Source organism: Mytilus trossulus, chromosome 12 (assembly GCF_036588685.1).
Source record: "Mytilus trossulus isolate FHL-02 chromosome 12, PNRI_Mtr1.1.1.hap1, whole genome shotgun sequence".
In the NCBI taxonomy this organism is placed as follows: domain Eukaryota; kingdom Metazoa; phylum Mollusca; class Bivalvia; order Mytilida; family Mytilidae; genus Mytilus; species Mytilus trossulus.
In genome coordinates, this window is record NC_086384.1 from 29,852,114 (window position 1) to 29,879,531 (window position 27,418).

The following is a 27,418-nucleotide window of genomic DNA, read 5'->3' on the forward strand; positions in this document are numbered from 1 at the left end:
TTATGATACTTGATATGAAAAATTGACAAAAAATAAATATTTTATTTGTAAAAGTAAATCCTGAGCCTGTAATAGCTGCTCCTCTTGTTCCATTTGAATTAATAGAAACAACGCTGTCGCCTTTCTTGTTCTCATAGAATCATATGATATGAGCTCCATGTTTTGTGAACGTCTTTCTTAACTGTCGTATTAGACTGACCAGTGCATATCGCGCATGGCACTTTAAATGTATTTTAGCGCGAAAATTAACTTACATTTAGCTAGATTTATTGCCGTCGTAGTTCCATCTTGTCGCCTTCGTACTTTTATTCGATGACATCACGACGGGATAACGAGGTCTTCACGAAATCTTGTTGCCATTGTAAGACCTTCGGGTAGCTTCGTGATTCATTCGTGTAGACATCGTAATATCAACTGTCCGATGGAAACGATGGAAACACGAATGCAATACGATGTTCAAAGATGCATTCCCGGTGACACTACGATGGTGAGGATGGTGATAAGAACTCAATACGAACCCTCAACATCGGACGCACCTTCGGGGATTTTTTAACATGTTAAAAAATTTAGAACCCTTCCCGAAGTTGTCCCCGAAGGCTAGAAAAAGTGGCCGATGGTTAAAGAAGGTTAAAGATGGCACTACGATTAGCCCGATCTGGATTCGATCAGTCCCGATTTTGAAAATTTCCATAATCGTGTTGCCATCGGCGTAAAAATCGGGACAGTGTGACGCGGCCATAAATTTATTTTTGGTCAGGATGTATTTCTTTGGCACTCTCCCCATTTCTGTTTGCAATTCTATATTATGTATAATTATGTATAAAGCAAAACCACAAAAATACTGAAGTCTCTAATCAAAAGCTGAAAAAACACATTAATCGACTAAATAATAACTGTCATATACCTGACTTGAATCTATATTCAAGAAGCGGTGTCGATCAAATGTGAATTTGTTTGATACGAATACTCCAAAGTTTGTAGTTTCAATCTTTACAAGTTTGTTATAATATCAAAACCGTTGTATATTTAAACTCTAAACTACTATTCCCTATTCTAAATTAAAAGATCGTCTACATTGAACATCGTTTCAATAAACAGAGAAGCTGTTTTAACAAAATAGAAAACTTGTATACAAACTAATTGTTTTTAGATCATGACCCATCTTCTTTCGCAAAGACCGACATAAAAAATAAACATTTTGATATAACTACAGACACCCTTGTAGATTTCGAAAAAGAGCAGGCTATTGCCGCTATAAAGGCAGCACTCGCACCCGAAAGTTGAAAGGGATTAATAAAAGTTGCAATAACTTGTTTCCCAATCCACTATAAATAAATATTTTTAAACTACTTCTTACGTGTAGTAGTAACACATAATCGGCTCCGTCGTATGACATTTACAAAGCTTAGATGATACGTTCGTCTTTTGTATGTTCTCACACTGCGGACTTCGTAAACAGGGATATTTTATAAAAACTGAGTTATGCGGAAAATCAACTGAAATTGATGTGTCCGAGTCTAAACGCACTTTAGAAAGTTTTCGAGGTTTTATATCTTGTGATACCAGAAATGTGACTGTCTAATTGACCCTGTACAGTGAATATGCAACAGGATTCGTTCTCGCTTAATGTAGTCGAGAGGTTCTTATGATAAACATAGTTTAACCGAAGTACACATATGCACACATGTACCTAGGTTCATTCAGGCTATGGACTTTACGAAACTGACACCGACTGGCAAGCGATGAGTCTTGTTTTATTCTTAAATTTCGTGTAAGACGAATCTGTGTATGAAGGTGTCAAAATAAAAGTTATGCTGTCTGAGAACAAGATCAATATATAGTTGCTAGTGAAAGCATCATGATGGCTGAACAATATAGAGACTACATTTTGCACTAACACCTGTTCATTATTATAAAGAAAGTTTTTCATCTGGACGATGTCCATCAACATATCAAGTGTAAACATTGTTTCACTCATTCAAAACGTCCTTGGTGTATGTCCATGGCCCTCAAAGTCTTTGTAATTGAACAACATTGAATATCTGTTAGACAAACATGATAGACATGTTTTCCAACGCAAACCCTTCCCTCAATTATTAGACAAACCCAGTCAAGAAGTGTTTGAACAGGACAATGTATTCGAAACGTCCTTGATGTATGTTCATGGCCCTTTAAGTTTTCGGATTTGAGTACTATTGAATATCTTGGAGACAAACATATTAGGCGCGTCCTCCGCCGCTAACTCTTTCCTCAATGATATGACCAACTCAATCAAGTATGGTAACATGAATTGCAAGGAATATCACTGGTTTGAATACAAAGTTTATTCAATTAATGTCAATATAAGGTTGAACAATATTGAGTAGGTAATATGCAAGTGGTAGTTACAATTGAAACTTGATTTAAACGTCACCGAAAACTGAAACAATTTATCGCATGCCACTGTTTTGTCGACAAATAAATTTTGGTAAGTGTAATGCAAGATATTCGAATATGCAATGAAGTACTACAGTAGTACAGCTTAATTTGTCAATGCATATTGCTGTAAATAATCAATTTCCAATACACAGAGTAAAATTTTGAATAAATACACTATAATGCATTAGTTTGCTATTGTCACTACTTGACTATAGAAAGACCATCTTTTGGACCAATGCGATTCAATGACAGATTTCATTGATATCATCTGAAATTGTTGATCTTAGATGTCTTCAAACAGATTTCAATACTTGATATTAAATGACATTTAATGATACTAATCATTTTCTCCTAAATGAGCTGTGTAGTGGCCTATTCATTTGACTGTTAAGTTTAGAAACGTATACATCGTTTGCTCTTCAATTGATATTGCCTTTTAAATCTGATTAATTGAAAGATATTCAAAAGAACTATTTATTGACAAGGCTTATTTTTTTATTTGTCATATCATTACACTGTGTTTCACAGCCAAAATATTATAGTTTTATATATGAATAACAAGAGGTATATTTCGAAAACAATAGTGAAATCGAATGAGAGTTATGTCAATAAATATAAGAAAATTGCTCAAAGCAACAATGCACAAATTGGGGTAGGGGATACATAATTTTCGATGGAAAAAAACATAATCGGGATAACAAACTTAAACGGAGGGAAACGCAATTAATATAACACACACAGAAACGACCTGAGCATTAGACAAAATCTGATGAGAATAACAAGTAAAACATCAAAACCAAAAACATGATTTTGGGATAGAAAAGTACCGTGACACGTAAAAATGAGGTATTTCTGTATTGTTAGTAAAATGTGTAAAAAAAATTAGTTTAACGCAAATTAGAGGAGCGCGAACTAACATACATGTACCTGCATCTGACTACCGAAGGTACAAGTCAGCATAGACAATACAATGTTTTACATTTTGAGATATATTTATTATAACATTTATGGTAAAGGGGAGACACATACAACAGTTACTGAAATTCTGACGACGTTTTCAATGTATTAACTTAGTAATCTATCCTACATGTATGTAAGTCAATATGATATAAACAATAGCAAGCACTTACACTGTGACAAGCCTGTCATAATCTAAATAGAGTTGGTGTAGTTTTAGTGGGTGTGCACCGAATTAATCTTCATTTAATACATCATTTTAAGTGGTTTAACTGTTGAGTACTTATAAAACTTATCACTGTTTAAGTGTCATACATGCTGCATATACAGCATTACTTACATGTATACCTATACAGACTATCATATTGTAAAACATATGCAGATATGATGCCCTTTATAGCTAGATGTGATTCAAGACTCCATGTTGGATGTCATGTACCTTGACCTATAACTGTTAACTATTACTATTTACCCTTAGGGACTTGGATGGAGAGTAGTCTCATTGGCATTCATATGACAACTTAGTATTTCTATGTGACTTACTTATACAATTTTAACGGAACTATGGTCAAATGGTCAAAGCTTAACTTGGTAGTGGATGATCTATTAAGCCCCGACCGAATCAAACTAAAATTGGTCATTGTTGTTTCGTCGCTAAAAATGTGATGGTTAGAGTAAGAGCAAAGATGGTTTTTTTTAAGTTGTGATAGTGTGGCCAGTTTTCTAGTGGACTGTTACGTGTACTTAGTGACCTGGAACGCTACATAGTAGCAATGTGATATAGTACAAATAAAGGCAACAGTAGAATACAGCTGTTCGAAATTCATATATTGTTTGAGAAAAAAAAACCAAATCCGGGTTAAAAACTGAAACCGAGGGAAACACATTCAATATAAGAGTAGAACTACGACACAACAGAAACAAAACACTAAAAAGTAACACACACAGAAACCAACTATATTATAACAATGGCAATTTTCATAACTTAGTACAGAACATTTTAAGAAAAAATTTTGGATAGCCAAACCTCTCAATTTTATTGCAATGTTAAATATAATTTAGATGACAATATTAAATGAAAGGACAGCAATACAAATAAATTGGACAACATATAGGACAAATACACTCGCAAATAATAGCTGTCAAAAGGTTACAGGTTTATTATTTAAAACGCCAGACGATCTTTGCGTCCACACAAGACTAATCAGTGACGCTCAGATCAAGAAAGCCAAAACAATTGAAAAGCATTGAGGCCAAAATTTCCAAAATGTTGTGCCTAATACAGCTAAGGTTATCTGCATGGAATAAGAACATCCCGGTCTAAACAAAGTTCATACAAATATCATATTAACCTTTGTCCCTGCTGCCATATTTACCACTGTACATTTAAAAGAAACAATTGATCCATCCATACATTTATACTCTGTGCTTATAGTTATCAAAAGTACCAGGATTATAATTTTATACGCCAGACGCGCGTCTCGTCTACATAAGACTCATCAGTGACGCTCAGATCAAAATAGTTAAAAAGCCAAACAAATACAAAGTTGAAGAGCATTGAGGACCCAAAATTCCAAAAAGTTGTGTCAAATACGGCTAAGGTAATCTACTCCTGGGGTAAGAAAATCCTTAGTTTTTCGAAAAATTCAAAGTTTTGTATACAGAAAATTTATAAAACTGACCATATAATTGATATTCATGACAACACCGAAGTGCTGACTGCTGGGCTGGTGATACCCTCGGGGACGAAACGTCCACCAGCAGAGGCATCGACCCAGTGGTGTAAATAGTTATCAAAAGTACCAGGATTATAATTTTATACGCCAGACGCGCGTCTCGTCTACATAAGACTCATCAGTGACGCTCAGATCAAAATAGTTAAAAAGCCAAACAAATACAAAGTTAAAGAGCATTGAGGACCCAAAATTCCAAAAAGTTGTGCCAAATACGGCTAAGGTATGATACTGCTACTAAATATTAATAATAACAGTCGATTAAAAATTAAGATTAAATTTTAAATGTTTTAGAAACTGAATAGCACTTAAATATGTCTTATTTTACAAAAAATAATGTATACGTGATATGTAACAAAACAAGTTTTACATTACTCACAACACCCCTTAAGCAATATTGACATGCGTTAGACCTTTATAGTTATGATGTTCTTCAATATGAATGCATTTGGTTTTCCAAAAAGGTCATCTTGGAAGTACCTGACTTCAAGAAGACGTGTAATAGATACTGAAATTTAAGCACTGATTTTTTTAGTAAAACCATTGTATATTTAATGAGAGATGGACATAAAGATTTGTCTATCTTTCAATGTACATGTAACTATACAATTTTCTGTATTGTCATCAGAGTTAACAATGATATATGGGCATACATATGTGACGTACAAAATATGTCATGCTATGTGTACTATTCACTGAACCAGTTTTGACGCTTAATTAAACAAATTACATACAAAATGTTTACAAAATTGACGGCGGGTAACAATTGTCAGATTCTTAATAACAAATGTATACACTTAGGTGACATGAGGTGGCCTTTACAGATACTATCGCCGGGTTAAAAATCATTTAACTGACACGATTATGCAGAAGTTTCTACAACCTATAATCTGTGACATTTCAATTGTAATGTTCAAAAAGTAAAATATCAAAAATACTGAAATCCGTGGAAAATTCAGAACGGAGAGTCCCTTTTCAAATGGCAAAATCAATAGTTTAAACACACCAAACGAATGGATAACAGCTGTCAAATTTCTGGCTTGGTACATGCATTTTCTTATGCAGAAAAATGGTGAATAGAACCAGGTTTTATAGCTAGCTAAACCTCTCACTTTATGAAAGTCATATTAAATTCTATTATATTGACAACGATGCGTGAAAAAAACCCCAGACATAATAGGTATAAATGTCAAAAATAGGGGTACAGCATTTAACATTTTGTTATAATCTTAATCACTTTTAAATGAAAAAAGTATGTCAAATCGATGCATAGAATTATTGACCATTTACATTTTGTAAATAAAGGATATGTGGGATATACACCCATCAATTATGTAACTCAAGAACGCGAAAAACAAACAAAACGAAATGTTGATCACGTAAACAACAAAGCTTTATGATGCAACAATTAGAGAGGAAAGACCATTATATTTTTCTTTATTTTCATATGTATACAATACAGACTGAGTGTTCGAGTTTTAAAATGTATTTAAATCTCGAAGGTAACTAATTGTGAAAATAAATTCTCTTGAGATCTGGGTTAAATCATTACAATAAAGCTTAGATATGTAATGAGTCTAATGACACTATGCCGAGATATAGGAATGGATGATTAACATTCTCAGTGGCAAATATTACAATCATTTTCAGAATAACTAATTTTTAATGCGAAACAATTAAAGTCAATTTCCCTGATTTATGCTAGAGGTGCAGGCTAAATATTGTTTTATACGAACTCGTCCATACGATATTAGTCTGAAGATATACAATACGTTATCAGTCTGAAGATTTTTTCACGCTTACTCTGCGTTCATAAAGGAGCAATAAAATTGAGAATGGAAATGGGGAATGTGTCAAAGAGACAACAACCCAACCAAATAAAAAAACAACATCAGAAGGTCACCAACAGGTCTTCAATGTAGCGAGAAATTCATGCACCCGGAGGCGTCCTTCAGCTGGCCCCTAAACAAATATATACTAGTTCAGTGATAATAAACGCCATACTAATTTCCAAATTGTACACAAGAAACTAAAATTAAAATAATACAAGACTAACAAAGGCCAGAGGCTCCTGACTTGGGACAGGCGCAAACATGCGGCGGGGTTAAACATGTTTGTGAGATCTCAACCCTCCCCCTATACCTCTAACCAATGTAGAAAAGTAAATACATATTTGTATCAATCTATTAGGTCAGACTAGCCCAGGAATGCAACCAATGTAATCACAAACTCATCAATCTATTAGGTTAGACCAGCACAGGAATGAAACCAATGTAACCACAAACTCCAGACGAACTCATGGTCTAAATTCATCAGGAGATAAGTATTGTACATGTATGAGAGAGTTGTTTCATTGGCACTCATACCACATCTTCCTAAATCTACATAGATATAGGAAGATGTGGTGTGAGTGCCAATGAGACAACTCTCCATCCAAATAACAATTTAAAAAGTAAACCATTATAGGTTAAAGAACGGCCTTCAACACGGAGCCTTGGCTCACACCGAACAACAAGCTATAAAGGGCCCCAAAATTACTAGTGTAAAACCATTCAAACGGGAAAACCAACGGTCTAATATACAGGTTGTAAATACCAACAATGCTTGTGCCTCTCGGTTTAGTATTAAATTTGTCCGAAGGTTCAAAGGTTAAGACGAAAACACATAGATCAAATCATCTGAAGATACATACATGATGTATACATGTACATAACACATGTACAAATAAGCTCTAATTACCTACAATGCTAGCGCTTAAAGTTTAAGCATTCAACTTATGCATTCGAAAGTTTAAAAGTCAAGATATATTCAAAGATTTAAAGAAATGTAATATAAGAGGATTACAGACAATAACAGGTATAAGGTTAACAAAAACACTTCGATTTTAGTATACTAGTCACTTGTAATTTTTGAAGGCTTAACACTGAAAATGCCTTATATATTTCATAACAGAATTACACGATCAAAGATTATTCACACTCTATTATCGGTCATAATGACGACAGATTCGATAGGGTTGGTCTTCTCAATTTTTACTACGAATACATTGAATTTTACCATGATATTGTAAGCAGATTGTGATGTGTTGCCCGTAATAGTACATTTTGTATCTGCATAGGCATGGAGATTGGTAGTGTCATTTCTTTGTTATGTTATTTTATTCTTATAAAAGACCCATACATATACGAAAGGTATCCGATTGCTCTATACATGTACCTTTTAGACTAAATGTGAAACGTTACATTGTTTTAACTGGAAACGGAATTTTTAGGTTTTTGAAGAACTTATTTAAATCATATCTACTGAGCTTAGATGATTATTTTATTTATTTCTCATATTTTGAGATTTTTATTTTACTGAAACTCATCCATATTAAACTAGTGTTTATGGGAAAAAACAAAAAATAACCCCGGGATTCTTCTTTTCCAACTAGCAAGCCAATAAAACATACATTGTAGGTCTTTTTAAATGGACGCAAGTGCATGATGTATAAAAACACAGCCAAGTCTCATTCGAACAGGGATATTACAATCTATAGATTCGGTTAGTTTAAGAAATGTGCTGGTGGGTTTTTCCCTCCGAAAAGTTCATCTGTGTATTACTATTATATATTAGTTAACTTTCACAATAGAACACAAATCGCTCTTTCGCAATGAATGGACGCTGTCATTCGAAGAAGAAAAGTTTAAAATTCGAATGTGATCGCAAGCAGTTCCACCCCCATTTTGTTCGGAATTAGAACATGGCTTTATTTCAAATGCAAAAGAAACGAGTCATATTAGAATTTCGATAGTGGGATATTTGAAATGATTTGTTCATGCATTAAATTCATTATTTGTCTTGGTCTATATCTACATTTTAATCTATTCACTTTATAATTAAAAGTCGAATATGCGTAAATGGAAATATTGTATTTCAAAATGTAAGGCGGAAGTGGAGCATTTTAGATAGTTCAAATAATTATGTAATCCGAACATAAATTAAATATTAAGAAATTTTCTCTCCAGGGAATAGATAGCATTTTAATTGTTTTACATAGTGTACGTATTTAGTATGTATGTCCATGTAACAGATATTTATCATTCAATTTGCTTAGTCAAATTTAAATTTCTATATACGTGGCAAGTGGAATATTGTTCATTGACAAAGTTATTTTAATTATACGCTAATAAATTTCGGTCGACGTAAACTCATATATACCTAATACATTATTTGTTTTTCATTGTGGACATTTTAGAATGTAGTGGACTGGAAGAGTAACGAGATGCTCCAAATGACACTGTTTATGTTTCATTGGTCGAGTAAGTTTTATAATCAGCCCCGAGAACCACCCGGGACGGTATTAACTCGTATCTAGATTGTTCTCACGATTAAAGACATCTGATTGTAACATGAAATTTAAATCGAACAGATTAAAATGATTTCGATTTAAAGTAGCTTATATACCCCTTTAATTAACTATCCTTCTTTTGTCGTACGTGGTTCCGTTTAAAAAGTTTACACACTCAACACGACAGTGTCACAATACTTGTGTATTAGTTGTAGATAAGTCGATATTTTCGGTTTAATGGATCTTTAAAATGAAGAGGTTTTCTTCAGACGGATACATTTTTTTCGTTCAATTTTGTGTAATGTATTCACGTAAATTTTGAAATATATATTCCTAGGTAACAATACTATTTAAAAATCAACAATGTTTAACATATAAGTTTAACAGAGCGTTGAAAACTTTGAAAAGTATGAACGACGGGGAAAATTGCAATTTTATTACTAATGGATGTATATTTTGTAGTTATGTAAATAATTGGATCGAAATTCATCCTAAGATACAGATGTGATTTTAATATCTTGCGTCCACTGATATTTTATTAATCAACTTATAAAAGATGAATACCACAGTTATAAACAGCGAGAGAAGTGTAGCTGGGACCGTAATTGCTGAAATATTTTTAATTTTCGTGTGTATTTCGGCAATAATAGGTAACACGTGCATGTGGATTATAATTTATCGGACACGTAAACTTCGGACGATATCAAATGCATTTATTTTGTGTCTAAACAGTGCCGATTGGTTAGTATCCGTTCTAAATATGCCAACGACTGTCGTAGCACTTGCTCTAGGAAGATGGCCACTGTCATCACAGGCATGCCAAGTTTTCGGATTTTTTAATATGTTCACTTTAGTTCAGAGTGTTCTTTCGTTGTGTAACATTAGTATTAACAGATATGTGATAGTCTGTAAACCTTTCAGATTTCCATCAATATATACAACCAAAAGATCTATCATGATGATAATAGGTTAGTATACTTAATTGTTATATTATTGTAGGGGTCGGACGGGAGGATACATTTCCACTCAGGGTAGAATTAGTAAAGCAAATAACTTGGAAATTGGAAATCTACAAAGTTTGGCCCTTGTGGTTGATCTAAAGCAAGACACGAATGTCACGTTTCCCTCATTATCTAAACCACCTCTAAAGGAGGAGGAGGAGGTGGTGGGGTGTCCGACTCTATTATTTTATTATAGTACCTTATTTAAAAAAGTGGAAACTCTACAAAGTCTGGCCCTTGTGGAAGATATAAAGCAAGGCACGATTATGCCCTATTCTCCTTATCAAATATAGTGTATTATTAAAGTAGGTAATTAAAAAATATGACAAGGAGAAACAACCAACATGTTTTCTAGTGCAAATCTTATATTGCAGACGGCATATGACAGATATCAAATTGTAAACAACGAAGTCTTCCTTATTTTAGATTGCATATTTTATTCTGTAATAGCTTCCTTAACTCAGCTAAACATAAGCCCTTCAAATTTTAAGTCCGGTTTGTCAAAGTTATATAATATGTATATTTACGATTGCATTAATAAAATGATAATTAAATAGAATCCCAAACCTGTTGTACAAGATACATTAAATTTGTAAAATATAAGAGGCGTAAAGATAAAATGTTACAAATCAGCATAATAAATGGCTACATTTACATAATACAATCATGTTGAAAAGGTTTTTTTTTATTTATAACATTTTGATTTTCCATCCTTCCTTATTCCTCAGGTTTGAATAAGTCACCCAAATAAGATATTTATGACAGAAGTCTAAACGGAAGATTGTTACGTTTATTGTGCCATGAATCTTAATTTTAGATGTTATTGGAAATATTAAAACTTTAAAAGTTGCACATAATGTTTAGTGACTTTTTCCATATCCATGTACCATTAACATATATATCACACATAATTTTAAGGATTATGTTTAGGAGAAGAACTGAAAAATAAACATCAAATTCCTAGCGTCTTGTTTAACCCTTTCGCATCAGCGCAATATGACAGCTCGTTTAAACTTCATAGAAGGTAGTAGTATATATGCAGAGTGACAAAGTTTGAACAGTAAATTATAAACGTTTAAGTCAATCAGTCTACATGTACATGTATGTCTGGTTCATTAGGACTTTTGACCTTGAGTTTGATATACGACATTGTGAATTAATTAAGAAATAATTCCTTTATGTCATGCTCTATGCTCATTATAACATGGGTGGGCATTATATTTGTCGATATTTTACACTGAGCGTAAGCGAGGTGTAAAATGTGGTCAAAAATAATGCCTACCCATGTTAAAATGAGCATAGAGCATGACACGAAGGAATTATTTTGATTCTAATATGACAAATACAAGAGATTTATAGGCCGAAGCGTACGAAAATACCGTAAGAATGTTTGGCTGTTCCCGTGTCCTCCCCAAGGAGTCTGTGTATTACATTTCATATTTGATGAGTTTAAAAACTACGAGCAGGGCAAATATATGTTGTTTGATAAGAATATATAATAAAAGTTTATGTTAACTGCTTAAATGTAAATATTTAAAAGGATAACGATGGAAATAATGTTAATATAAACAGTAGTAGTCTGTGCGCATGTTTCAAACATATTTTATTTTGCTCATTAGAACATGGCTTTGTTAACAAAGCGTAATAAGGACGTCATATTAGAATTTGGGCCATCATCTTCATTTAGAATTTTGTTCACCGAGTTCGATGAGTATCAAGCATCACTAATTTGTAAATCGAGCGAAAATGTTTAAATGGTCCGAAACCAGTGCATAGCTTGCTTTTACCTGTAACATCAACAGAAGTAATAATAATTACCTATAAGAGGTTAAGGTACGGGTTTTCCATGGACAATAGACAACATAGTGGACTTTTATCACTGATTTCGGGGGGATAGGGGGGGGGGGGGGCACAAATTGAAAGCTTTTATTCATTAGGAATATTTGGAATTTTATTCGAGGGTTTTACGTGTAGTTTTAAAAATTGCAGTATATTACATTTCATATAGTCAAACAATTCAATTGTCGATGATTAGTGTTTTATACTGCCATCCATTTTCTTGTTTTATTTCGTCTATTTTAAATAGGCCGTTTTTAATAAATTAGAATTCAAATATGATTAATAATTTGGATGACCTTTGTTTGACTTTCCATGGAGGAAATAGAATTTAATATCAATTTCTATGAAATATTGTTCTGCGGGGAGGACACTGTTTTATAACTGTCTTGTGTTGAAAAATTCTGACCACGGAAGAGACAAAATTCCATGGCAAAGGCCTGTACCAGTATCAATACTATAATTATGTTAGAAACTGTCCAGACGGACTCTTTTTCAGGACACTTAAACACTAACATACCAGTATGAACCAGATTTATTCAATTTACAATTCAGAACATTTTTAAATTCCTTTTTCTCAACGAAAATTCTGCTGAGGGTGCTCAATGTTAAAATTCTAAAGACATTTTCATTGATCCCCTGACAATAACAAATGTCGATGAGAATATCAAGGACATCATTATTTAACCATATTGACTCTTCAAAGATCAGTTTTGTCAGAAGCGTTTAAATGTCTTATTATCATTCCACTTTGTCAAATTTATCTATCATATGTTGTCACCCGTAAAAATAAATATATACCTAATAAATCAACAATCTTTTGAAAGCCATACCTATATTGACATTGGTGTCTATGGTCCGTAATCCTTGAGACAATAAAACCGGCCTATGAAGAGGGGTATTTATAAAATATAATTTAAGCATATACATAAGGGTACATGTATAATAAAAAGAATTGTCAATTAATGTTTAATGTAAATGTTCATGATAGGTTAGGAAACCATTTTCCCAAATGGGAATATAAATGTACACAAGGAGAAATATTTGTTTTAAAGTAAGACACTTGATGCGTTGAGCATGTTGTGATGATGTCAAAACATGCTAAGTATTTGTCTTATTTTATTAATCTAATGGACACATATCTTCGTAGTCTAATCCTGGGGGAGACATCATTAAAAGCAATATGTCGAGAGTTAATCTTTTATATTAGTATTGCTTACATTGATCTTTATAAGAATTAGGACAAAACTACACGTGTGAACTATGCGACTACTCTACAGTCTGGGTGTACAAGTACTAAGTTAAGTCGTACCAAGAGCCTTTAACTTATTTCAATAGACCCCAAAGTGTATCTAAGCCTGAAACAGTTTCAATGGCATGACAAGACTTTGAATTAGAAGGGTATCCGAAACGCGAAGGGGAGGAATTTACTCCAAAATTTGAATAGAGAAACCGATTGGAATTTTATTAGTTAACGTACAATATCAAATTGTGTATAGAGAAATAAATTATCTTTTTTAAAAAGAATCACTAGAAAATGAAATTTGAGGTAGGGTCCATTGTTCAGGACTTATAGATATGTTGAAAACTCTTAACCTTGATTTTTTCTGGTGTATATATTTCAACTGTAAATAACCCAAGTACAACAATGTAACAAGCCGTCCGGACAATTAAATCATTTTATCTTCACAAAACCGTTTGTTCCTTACCTTTTAAAGTGATTTTAAGTGTTCTTTCTTACAAAACTAACCCATATTTTGATGCAATTACAACGGTAATCAATGGTATTTCAGAAACTAATTGCTGAAATTATTCAATGGGGGTTTCTGGTGCGATTTACTTAATTTTAATTTTTGAATTTCGGGTCTATTTTTCTTCATTTTTAAGATTTAGAGTGATACAAAAATTATTAATATTGATTTTATTTAAATTAAAAAAGGACTTGTGTTTAATACATTTAATACTAATCAATTTTTACATTTAACCAATTTTAAAATATTTGATTAATAACACAAGTGTTTTGTCTTCTTTTCTAATTCGGGAGAATATTCGAATAGAAATTTAAAATGAACGAGAGAGCAATGTATGATAGGTAGTTGTGATGTTATTTCTTCCCATAACAATATCCCGTTATACGTTTTTAGCATATACTAACTTATAGTGTAAATATTTAAGTTTAGGAAAACAACGCGAGACTAAAATGTTTTAATAGTTGTTTGTTTGGTTAATATTTCTAAACTTCTAGTTGACAATATTGCATGCCTCCTTTGGACGAAATCTTTTGTTCAATAGCCATGTTTAGAAAGAGACTGAACAATGAAAATATTTGGGGATTTTATTAGGATTTGGTACATGTACATGAATACTTTATACTACGGTCTAATTGTGTAGTTTAAATTAAGCTTTTATGAATCAAATATAAATATCAGTATCTGAACATAATAATATTCCTATCTTTTTTCTACTGTGCTAATCTATGCATTGTATTTCACTTTAAATCAAAGGAATTTATTTTTATTCGACGGATCAAATTTTGAAAAATAAAGGATATTACATTTTATTTTATTGCGAAAGACTTGATCAGAATCAAAACCAATTCAGAACAATTGACGTATTACAATGTATTTTTGCTAAAGATTTAAGGTGGAAATACAACGATTACATTATATTTTAAGAAAAAAAGACAATTATAAACGTCCTGCAGAAAGTATTACATCTAATTCTCGGCTAACAAAAGATAATACACGTTTAACATATGGAACGCCATGACTGTCTTCTGATGTTGATTGTTTAATATGTTCGGTCCTTGATGCATTATGTTCAGTAGTATGTATTTTATGTTCAGTAGATATCCTATTATGTTCAGTAGTTATTACATTATGTTTAGTAGTTTTTACATTATATTCGGTGCTTTGGTTATTATGTTCAGTAGGTTCATTATTATATGCAGTGGTATTTAAATTATGTTCGGTACTTCTGACTTTATATTCAGTACATTTTTCATTATGTTCGACATTATGTTCAGAAGATTCAATATTATTTGCAGTACATTATGCAATACCTTCAGTAGTCCCGGTTTCTTTATATTCAGTAGATTATTCATTATGTTCAGTAAAAGCATCGGTATTATATTCGGTTCGTTCAACTTTATGTTCAGTGGTTGTATCATTATGATGATGTAGTAAAAGAGGGACGAAAGATACCAAAAGGGACAGTCAAACTCATAAACCTAAAACAAACTGACAACGCCATGGCTAAAAATGAAAAAGACAAACAGAAAAACAATAGTACACATGACACAACATAGAAAACTAAAGAATAAACAACACGAACCCCACGTAAAAGTCGGTAAGTCAATAACGGAAATTGTCGGAAAAAACGAACGCGGATATTTTTGACGGACGTTTTATTCATGAATACCTTTACGTGATTGAATGAAAATGGAAGAAATCGAAGCAGTTTTATGGTTTACGTTCCCAAGTTGGCATTTTCTACCAGGAAAAAATAACTCCTGACTTAATTTGTAAGTTGTCATTACAATATTTCGCATAATTTGGTATGAAAGACAGGAGAAAAATAATGGAATGAGGAATAGCTTGTGTTCATTTCAGCAGCAATATTTTTGTCTAAGAATTATAACAAGTTTTTCATTCCCAAAGAAGCACTGGAATCCCTGCTTGAAATTGATTTAACTGTTATGGGAATTAGTGAGATGTTTAGTGTATCGGAGAGTACAATTTATCGGAATATGAAAATGTATAATTTGAGTAAACTTGAATTTTCTAACACTTCTGACGAGGATTTAGATGCTGTTATTGCAAAACAGATAGCGGAATTTCCTTGCTGTGGAGTGATTCTTCTAATGCAGATATTAGCCCAACAAAATAGTAAGGTTTGTTCCAAAACCCTAGTCCTAAATTGAATATTTTTAAACACTAGTATGTTTCTGACCCATTTCCAGGCTTGACGATGCGGTCATCCGATGTTCAGTACTTTAGTTATTTGATTAAAGTTCGTTATTACGTTCTTACTTGTGTTGTACTTTTACATCACAATCTCATGTTAGGGGAGGGTTGATATCCCCGCGCTAACATGTCTATCCGCGTCGTATATTCTGTATATATGATAATGTGTCTGTCTTCAACCATGAGCCTGTTATTCATTGGTTGTCGTTTGTTCGTGTGTTACATATTTGTTTTTTTTATCACTTATACGGCATTAGTTACTAACGTTATATATAGTCATTCGTTTTAATTGTTTTATAGCTGAATTGCAGTATGGGCTGTGCTCATTGTTGAAGGTCGTAAGGTGACCTATAGTTGTTAATTTCTGTGTCATTTTGACCACTCAGTGTGGAGATTTGTCTCATTGGCAATCATATTAAATCTTTGTTTTTACATTGACCATTTGGTATATGGCCGTGTTTTAAGCGACACGTACATACAGGTCATACATTAACTATTTGAAAGAAATCAAATCGTAAACTACTAATGGGTGCTGTTGGTGGATCACCGGGATTTTCTTAGCATGTTTGAGATAGTAAACTCAGGGTGTTAATTCATAGAACAGACTAGGGAAGTGTCAAATGTGTCATGTATATTTTGAACATAGAGAGGCTTACCTCGGCAGCTTTGCCAAAACAAACCTTCTTTCTTTCTGATATGTGCCTTCGGACTTTGTGTTTCGAATTGTAGTTACTTTTTCCATACTAAGTATTTATTCTCATTCAAGCTCCATGTAATGCAGGAAAATAGTATCTTGGAGCAAGGCTATTTCATTCTTTTCGGGGATGGGGGAGACTCCTAGAAAACAACATGTTTATAACGGCACCACATTATTAATGCGTGTACCTGTCCCAAGTCAGGAGCCTGTAATTCAGTGGTTGTCGTTTGTTAATATTTGTTTTTCGTTAAAAAAAAAAATAAGGCCGTTAGTTTTCTCGTTTGAATTGTTTTACATTGACATTGTCTTATCGCCCCGGGTCCTTTTATAGCTGACTATGCGGTATGGGCTTTGTTCATTGTTGAAGGCCGTACGGTTACCTATAGTTGTCAATGTTTGTGTCATTTTGGTCTTTTGTGGATAGTTGTCTCATTGGCAATAATACCACATCTTCTTTTTTATATTGTAGATTTTCTGATTAAATAAATAATAAAGTTGCCGATCCGGTACATAAATAGTTCGGTTAAAAGGCTTTTTTAAAATTTTAGATAGATTGGAAAAGCTTAATACAAGGGTTAGAAATTGTGAGCACAAAAGGGGGGTCTTTCACAGGGTAATTTTGATCTTATGAATTCTACATTTGAAAGGTTAATATACTACATGTATTAGATAATTAAAAGAGAGAAAAAAACAAATGTGAAACAAATTGTGAATGGTCTTTCTTCCATGCCTAGAACTTGCTTCCATTAAAATTTTGCAAACATCCCAGAAAAAATCACATGCATGATTAATATTGACCATTTGGTATAATATATATTCAAATATGATGTAACGTGTTGCGAAATCTATGCATTTTGGAATACAGCCTGATCCGAACTTTCCACATCTTAATTATGTTAAAATATGACCCACACACAGGCGGCAAACAGAGTTCTTCCCGGGGGTTAACTTCACTATACGAGGGGGAGGAGCACTTTAAATTTTTGACCCCCTACTTGAAATTATTCAGGTCATGTGAAGTTGTAGATGACAACTTATCCAAAGCAACGAAAATTCTGACCTGGAATTATCAAAAAAAGATCAGGGGCGGATGCAGCAATTTTAAAAAGGGGGGTCCTAACTCAGGTCAAAAAAGAGAGGGGGTTCCAACTACATGTCCCCATTCAAATGCATTGATAGTCCAACAACCACATAAGTCAATCGGTTTTTGATTAATGAAGCGATATTGCTTCTTTCAGAACACATTTTAAGCATACTATGGCTAATAATATCTGTACCAGATCTTTATTTGATTTTAATATATTGATAATGTCAACAATTCCAACTAAATCAATGTTGATCGTATCAGATATAGTGATTTTCAGATCTATTGTAATGGATCAGAAACGTACTAGTGTTTAAAAATATTCAATTTAGAACTGGGGTTTTGGAACACTCAGCAACAAACCTTACTGTTTTGTTGGGCTACTATCTGCTTTAGACGATCACTCCGAGTGATTCTCCACAGCAAGGAAATTCCACTTTCTATTTTACAATAACATCATCTAAATCCTCGTCACAAATATTAGAAAATTCAAGTTTACTCAAATTATACATTTTCATATTCCGATAAATTGTACTCTCCGATACACTAAACATCTCCCTGATTTCCATAACAGTTAAATCGATTTCAAGCAGGGATTCCAGTGCTTCTTTGGGAATGAAAAACTTGTTATAATTCTTAGACAAACATATTGCTGCTAAAATGAACACAAGCTATTGTTCATTCCATTATTTTTCTCCTGTCCTCATACCAAAATATGCGAAATATTGTAGCGACAACTTACAAATTAAGTCAGGAGTATTTCTTTTCCTGGTAGAAAATGCCAACCTGGGAACGTAAACAACACCGATTTAAAACTGCTTCTATTTCTTTTATTTTCATTCAATCACGTAAAGGTATTCATGAATAAAACGTCCGTCAAAAATATCCGCGTTCGTTTTTTCCCCCGACAATTTCCGTTATTGACTTCCTGACTTTTACTACATCATCATAATGATACAACCACTGAACATAAAGTTGAACGAACCGAATATAATACCGATGCTTTTACTGAACATAATGAATAATCTACTATATATAAAGAAACCGGGACTACTGAAGGTATTACATAATGTACTGCAAATCATATTGAATCTACTTAACATAATGTCGAAAGTACTAAACATAATGGAAAATGTACTGAATATAAAGTCAGAAGTACCGAACATAATTTAAATACCACTGCATATAATAATGAAACTACTGAACATAATAACCAAAGCACCGAATATAATGTAAAAACTTCTAAACATAATGTAATAACTACTGAACATAATGCATCAAGCACCGAACATATTAAACAATCAACATCAGAAGACAGTCATGGCGTTCCATATTAACAGCATATCAACTTTCAAGTGGTCTTTAAGACGTGTCAGGGCTGTGAAAACATTGCTATTTGGTAACTTATTAAAGCTAAGTGTTAACCTAAAAAAAATATCAGGGGGAGGGAAGGAGTATATTAACCGATATGAAGTAATACTTTATACAGTATTGGCAACGGAACTTGTGTCCGTTTCATTAAGTCTACGTTCAAACTTAGATCTAATTCAGGAAGAAGTTGCTTTCTAAGACAAACAATCGAATACTTTTACACACCCATTGTCAGGGTATGAATATCCAACAAAGCTAGTCCACCGGAGTGAAGGGTCTCGCCCTTAGCAAAAAGGAAACAGTTATTAAGATTGGGTTATACTTGCCACAGGCCACATGCAAATGTACGTAATATGCAAAACAAAAGTGGATCTCGCCTTGTAACATATAAGGTTTTCATATTCCACGTCACCATTCCAAAATGTGTGTGGCTGCGTATTTATACATCCCGCAAACTCCTAACAGACGCCCTTCTTATGCATGGGATTAACTGGCGGACGAAGACATTCCATTTGACCATCTGTCAATACCCAACTCATTCATATAGCGTGGGATAAGAATAAAGAAGATGTTGCATAGATGTTTTTGAGACAAAGTACAAAATACGGCCTATAATATCCACATGTATAGCTTTTTGTGTTTTGTCTCAGTTGAATGATCGCTAAAACAAACTTTAACATTAGAGTTTACAATCCTCCCTACATTCAGATTATAATCATTTTTAAAGAACAATACAAATTTATTGCGTGCAAGTCATGTAGACTAGATAGTATATCTGTACAGAGATTGAATTTCAAAAAGAATAGTGTGACACAATTATTTTTTTATGGAATATTTACATTTTCACGGACCATAAAATACCCATAAGCAAGAAGAATTATGTTTACTAAATTGTCATTTTGTCAGATGATGCAGCAAAAAGAAACCATTAACTATTTCAGTGTTGTACTATTTAGTATTGTTATATATATATACGTTCCAATGTGGGTACATATTTGCTAGTTTATACATAATAAAATATCACTGGGGTCGACCGTTTCAAAACCGTATATGGTCGAATTAATCTTCCGAACCTTGCGTAACCGAAACTATAATAATAAATTGTTTGTTTCACTTGTTATTTTTTTTTATAGGAAATATTTATTGATTAAAAAAAAAATAACAGTAAAGTCATGTTAACAAATACCAAATATAACTAGCAGTTGTTTTATCCCTTCCACTCCCACAATATTCAAGTTCAAAATTTACAGATATATGCATTGCTACTTTCACATGTTTTAGCTTACATGTAAAGGTGTAAATCATCTGAAAATTAGGAGTCTGAATTATGTATATAGAGAAAATTTTAAGGAAAATGACGAAAAAAAACCAACACAATTTCGCATGCGCAATCAAATTTTGACGATATGTTTAACCTGAAAAAGAGTTTGGCTGTCAATTCGATAAAACAAATCCAAATTTTAATTGATACAATTACTGTTACATCCCTCCCCTGGGCACTTATTTTAGTAATCAATCAATTGATCTTTATGTACAGTTGGTTATCTCATTATTTAAATGTATAAGTCTAGCGGCCAATATTACAGAGACGTGCATACACAATCTAACATCAAAAGTCACTCATGCCTTTAATTACAACAACTATCTTAAAAGTTTCTTAACATAAACAATACCAGGCACTCGAAATCGTTTCTAAGTTCTATTCTTGACTATCAAAGTGTAATTGTAAAATATTTTTACTAGTTTGAATTATGTACTAAGAAATGTTATACCTTTAAATCTAAAAATGTCACCGTAAATTTGAGTAACGTACTACTAGATAAATACAAAATATAATAAGCGTAAAATTCACCTAATCATAATTATCTCTTAATCCTATATGAAGCAGGTCACATTGGACAATTGGCCTGTGGTGACTTTAAAAATGATTATAGAAAATACCTAAGTGCTTTAATCCTTTTCATGGTTAATTTCAACACCAAGTTGAACAAGTACTTTTAAGCTTAAAATTAAGATTTATCTTAGAGAAATCGTTATCTCCATCTTACTAACAATGAATATGGGAGAAGGAATGGACATATAATCCCCTATGATGGATGTTATTCGGTTTGTTTTTGTTTATTTTTATAATACCCACGCGAATAAATGACGAGATGTAAAACAGCTTCATCACAAAATGGCTTCTTCATCACTTGTTATTTTTATAATACCCACGCGATTGAATGACTGATGTAAAATTGCTTCAATCACCATTATGAGTCAATACCAAGACCACAGTTACCTTTTAGGCTATTTTGCTAAGCCTTATGTTGAAATGATGTCAGCTTATAACGTATAAACAGACTTGGAGATTTTCAAGTTGTTCCTTCTTGTTTATTTGTTGATAGCAAGGCTGTGGACTTGTTTTAGTTGGAGTAAAATAATACGAACAGTATATACATGTAGAAGAATCAATTTGATATAAAAATCATTCTGCTAAAGAGTTACAAGATGAAGTATAAGTGTCAATGAGACAACTCTCCATCAAGTTACAATTTAGGAAAGTAACCCATTATACTAGGTCAAAGTACGGACTTCAACACAGAGCCTTGGCCTATACAAAGCTGCAAAGGGCTCCAAAAGCTACTAGTGTATAATCTGTATATATAACGAGAAACGAGAAACACATTTGAATCACATCAGCAAACGATAATCACTGAACACCAGGTTTCTGACTTTCAACACAATATATGGGGAATGGACTCAGTAAAAGTTGAAAGGGTCCCTGTTTAGATAGAAAATTTCAAAGTTGGAGCCAGGTATTGAAAGTATGTCAAGTGTTTGTACCTTTTAAGTTAGGCTCTGTAATATAAAAAAGAAGATGTGGTATGATTGTCAATGAGACAACTGTCCACAATAAACCAAAATGACACAGACATTAACAACTATAGGTCACTGTACGGCCTTCAACAATGAGCAAATCCCATACCGAATAGTCAGCTATAAAAGGCCCCGCTAAGACAATGTAAAACAATTGAAACGAGAAAATCAAGGGCCTTATTTATATAAAGAAATGAGCGAAAATCAAATATGTAACACATAAACAAACGACAACTACTGAATTACAGGCTTCTGACTTGTGACAGGCACATACATAAATAATGTGGCGGGGTTAAAATGTTCAGTAAAGACTATCGTACCTCCTAGCATGAAGGGCCGTTCTGGTCATATTTCATTTAAAAAAAATGACACGTGTTCTCCTAGGGTACGTAACAAAGTCATAGTTGTTATTCTTGGGTGCGTGAATTACATGTTACGCGTACATCTAGCGTATGCCTAAAACAACGGAGTATGGCCCGAACGGCCTTTCATATCCCAGAGCCTATTTTACCATACTCATACCTCCATATCAATCGCTTAAGAATTTTTGTATCAGAAGATATATTTAAATAAGCTTTTATGTTCAGGTTCTTGTTTGGTCACACAGATCGTAACATGTCTACGTATTAATACATTGCTTGGTTTTAAAAGGTTCTATGTTCGGGCTCTCATAACAAGTTAAGGTATAATTTATTTGCATAAATATGCATTCGCGAACTTTTAATGATAATACATGTCCTGTAATCTTGTTTTCAATATTAATAAATTTTATTATTTTATTTTCAGTCTGTACCAGCATATCCATAATTATTTCAACGCCGCCATTGTTCGGTTGGGCAGAGTATGGCTACGTTGATACACAATTTTATTGTTTTTGTTTATGGCCTAAATCACCATCGTATGCATTTTTCATGATTGGCGTTTGTTTTGGTATACCTCTTACAGTTATGGCTATATGTAACGTGCTCATTTTTACGGCTGTGCAAGCAAGTAAGAAACGAACAGCCCGTTCCTCAAGATCAAGTATGGCAATAAGCAAAAACATTTCAATTCAGGAATCTTCTAGTGACACAGAAGTTCAAACTAAGGCGGAAAAAGAGAAACCAAAATTAGAAAATAAAAAAGAACGTAAACACGTTGATATGGTCGATGTTCAAGTGGAGATGTCCGATTCAAATACGGAAACTAACGATGTGAAAAAGAGGCTAAGTAAACTGCCGAGTAACAAAGTGAAAGCAGAAGATGTTCGACTTGCGCTTGCGTTAGCAATTTGTGTAGTGTGCTTTTTCATTTCTTGGTTTCCATTTTGTATAAGCATGCTTATTGGAATTTATGCTCCAAATTCTGTTTCGAACGATTTCCACTTAGCTACACTTCTTATTGGATATTCAAACAGCTGTATGAATCCAGTGATTTATGGAATAATTAACAAAAGAATCGGAAAGGGATTCAAAGATCTGTTTTGTCGATGTCGATGTTGTAAAGAAGAAAAATTATAAGTTAAAGCATTTTCGTCAATAGCATTTATTTTATGATATTTATCCAATTTTTAAAAATTTATATTATTATTAAACTTTCGTATTTTATGTTATTTGATTTGAATTTTAAAATATTTTGGCCTCGAGCATCACTGAAGAGACATACATGGTAGAAATGCGCTTTAGGTGCAGTATAAATGGTACCTTTTAGGTTATTACTGTCTCGGGGTTGATACACCCTTGCTGGTAGACTGTTAATAAAGATTAAAAGTCAGTACCTCTTTACTGGCATGCACATACGATGCAAAGCTCTAAATCATTGTCTGGATTTGTCAATATTTTTAGTCTTGTTTTCATTTTATCTACTCTCCAACGTTTGTACTATGTTTTAGACTCTATAATATTCAGGACTTGAACATTCCTGAATAAAACATTATTTGCGGAATTGGCATCTAGTGCAGTAAATGTGGTACCGTTAATGCTAATACTACTAACGGGTCGATAACATTACTGGTTGACTGTAAGTCCCCGAGGGTATACTCAGTCCAGAAGCCAGTTAGTAGGTACTGACTGGAAATTGATGTGTTTTTTTTTATAATGACCTTGAGTGTGAAAACATTTTGAAAATACTTTTTAAAAAGGTATACATCTCACATATACACAACTCTAATTCTTTGTCCGAATTAAGCTATACTTTATGTCTGTAATTTGTTAGGTCTACAATTCTAGCATACGTTTTAGATTTATGAATAATTTTGACCTCGAACATCAGTGAAGGAGACATTTATTGTCAAAATCCGCCCCTGTCCCTGGTGAAGTAAAATTGGTACTATAATTTCTACCAATAACGAAAACCATGCAAGATAATACATTATATAAACAATACCATTCAGAGACACGTTTAACCAGTACACACACTCGTAACCCCTTGCACATCGAATTTGTGTATTTAAATGATTATTAATGTTATTTTCTTATGAAACTGCATGAGCGTTTTATTAGTTGTTATTAACCAACTTACTACTATATGTATAGAAATGCCCATGCTTAATAAAAGGAAAATTTCGACATCTGGTCATTATGAACGGAGAAATTGCTACAGCCAGTCATTACGAGATCTCAGTCATGCATTACGAAATCTCAGCCATGCATTACGAAATCACAGTCATGCATTATGAACAGATGAAACGGGACATCGATTAAATCAAAATGTCGTTTTATTTCTTTAAATAAGTGTGACATTTTTTTATTCTTTTTTAAATTAATATCATAAAAAACAAGTTTAAATGATGTTCATTGACATTGTTTTGTAACGACATGAAACGGAAATATTTCACAGCCTTTTTCGAGTACGACTTTCGATTATTATCACTGTTTCATTTCCGTTGTACAATCCTCAGAATGCAGACTTTAGAATAGTTAAACTGTCTGATTTATTCTTCCCAGCTACTTTTTATTTGCTAGATGAAATGAAATTTAATAGCATAAAATTAAGTACTTGGATGAGAAATCAGAAATTACATCCGACAGTCACAATGTTGACTAAAGTTCCATGCGAAATTGAATGCGAAAAGACAAGTTGAAGTTCAGCTATGAAATTCCTGTATCTTCTTCACGGTAAGTTTCTTACCCTTTGTTTAATCGAAGAATTAAAACCATTTTTTAAAATAGAAATTTTATGAAACGGACTTTTCTGTATTGGTCCTGTTGTAGTGTGTGGATAGCTGTATCATTTTGGATCCGAGACTCGAAGACTGTTCTTGAATGAAGTTGCCTTTAAAGTTGGTTAATAAAAGTATCAATACATGGACTTTTTCATATTGGCCCTGTAACATGCCCTTGATATTAATAATGGCCTCGGACAGTTGTAATGGCCCTCGGCGTTGCCTCAGGGCCATTACAATCATCCTTGGCCATTATTAACACCTCGGGCATGTTACAGGGCCAATATGAAAAAGTCCATACATTAATACTATATTATTGACTTTGACCTATCTGTCTGTATGACCCTGTATGCTTACATTGCCTATGTAAATATTAAAATTGTTTGTATGCACATTGAACCACAAACGTATGTGACGTATACAAAAAAATTCTGACGTCAGACACTCAAATCAATCAATGTGTTCGTAGATAGTAGATGTTTTTGTGTTTTGTTAAATTGTTCCTTTTAAAATTGTTATACGATGATGACTGATGTACCCATATTTTGACTATTTTATTTATTGTGGTTGTTTATTTAACGCATCAATGTAAATATGACGGACTTTGATGAGACTGTCATTAAAGTGAGAGGGTTAGCGCTATAGAACAAGGTTTAATTCACCATTTTCTACATTTGAAAATGCCTGTACCAAGTGCCATGTGATTATGGATTTTCCGAATTGATTTTCCTTTAAGTTCAGCATTTTTGTAATTTTACTTTTTTCTGTAACTGCGAATATTCTTAGATCTGCACTTATCGTTTTTTGTTCGGAGATGTATAAGTAACCTGCCACGACCATATTGTGTGTTTGAAACTTGTGTTTGTACTTTGTATCGATCTGTTGACTTCAGCCCTTTTCAACTATTTTTTTATAATTTGTCATATGCAGTACATGTTTATACTGTAACATCACTGTTCCAGGTTATAAGGAGGGTGGTGCCCGCTCACTTGTTAAACCCTGTTACGTTCTGTTTGTATCTGTCCCACGTCAGGAACCTGTATTGAATGTTTGCCGTTTGCTTCCGCATATCGTAGTTGTTATCTTTCATTGTTTTGTACATGCATAATGCAGTTTAATATCTCGTTCGAATCATTTTACATTTGTCCATTTCGGAGATTTAAAGCTGTATTTGCGGTATGGGTTTTTCTCATTTTTGAAGACCGTACGGTGACTTATAGTTGTTAATGTCGGTGTCATTTGCAATTCTGTCACATCTGCGTATTTTGTATTTTTATATATAATGGATGAAGTAAGGTAATGTGTGTGATTGCTCAACTTCCCTCTAACATGCAGAAGAAAATAAGAGAGTGGTGCAAGAGTCGAAACATAAGAATCAATTAAAAACGAGTTGGAAAGGTGAATCGATTCGGCAGACTGACACTATGCACACACATCTTAAACTTGTTTAAAGAGTGAATGCAGTTGAAATTTGATGCCACGGTCATACAAGTGAGAAATTTAGCTAGATTTAAAACCAGGTTAAATTCACCTTTCTCTACATAAGGAGATATCTGTTCCAAGTTAGTTATATGACTGTTGTTATCCGTTTGTTTGATGTGTTTGAGATTTGGATTTTGCTTTTTGATTAGGGACTTTCCTTTTTGAATTTTCTTCGGTGTTCAGTATGTTTATAGTCAATTACAACTAATGTATAAACCATTTTGTTCCAGACGAAAGTATAAGCCAGTAGACATCCAATAGATTTAGTAAATACGTCGTATACAGTCTGCAAAAAGCATGACCTTTTGCAATGCAAAAATACATTGACTGTCATATTAACGTCTATACCCTGAATATCTTTAAACGTACAGTAATGTCTTGCCTTTAAATGATGTTCGCTTTTAGTTCTTATACATTTACATTATGCATTTCTTTGAGTCCGAATAGTCTTCACCAGCAATGAGTTAGGCTATATTTCTATTCGGATATGTACATTTGGAAAAACTCTGAACATTTGTTATAAATGCATAACACAGACCTTTT

At 33.1% G+C, this 27,418-nt stretch overlaps 1 protein-coding gene across 1 annotated transcript; it reads left to right on the forward strand.

Annotated features, from left to right (window-relative positions):
• Window positions 1-9,488: 9,488 nt before the first annotated feature.
• Window positions 9,489-23,842, forward strand: LOC134693774 (octopamine receptor 1-like). Its single transcript, XM_063554683.1, has 2 exons — window positions 9,489-10,406; window positions 23,038-23,842. Exons 1-2 carry the CDS (start codon window positions 9,995-9,997, stop codon window positions 23,748-23,750), a joined length of 1,125 nt encoding a protein of 374 aa, XP_063410753.1. The 5' UTR covers window positions 9,489-9,994; the 3' UTR covers window positions 23,751-23,842.
• The last annotated feature ends 3,576 nt before the right edge of the window (window positions 23,843-27,418 follow it).

Bases quoted from the DNA above. Each gene is read 5' to 3' on its own strand.
- LOC134693774 (XM_063554683.1), top strand. From the start codon at position 9,995: ATGAATACCACAGTTATAAACAGCGAGAGAAGTGTAGCTGGGACCGTA. The intron at 10,407-23,037 runs GTTAGTATACTT...TTTTATTTTCAG, and splicing joins ATCTATCATGATGATAATAG to TCTGTACCAGCATATCCATA.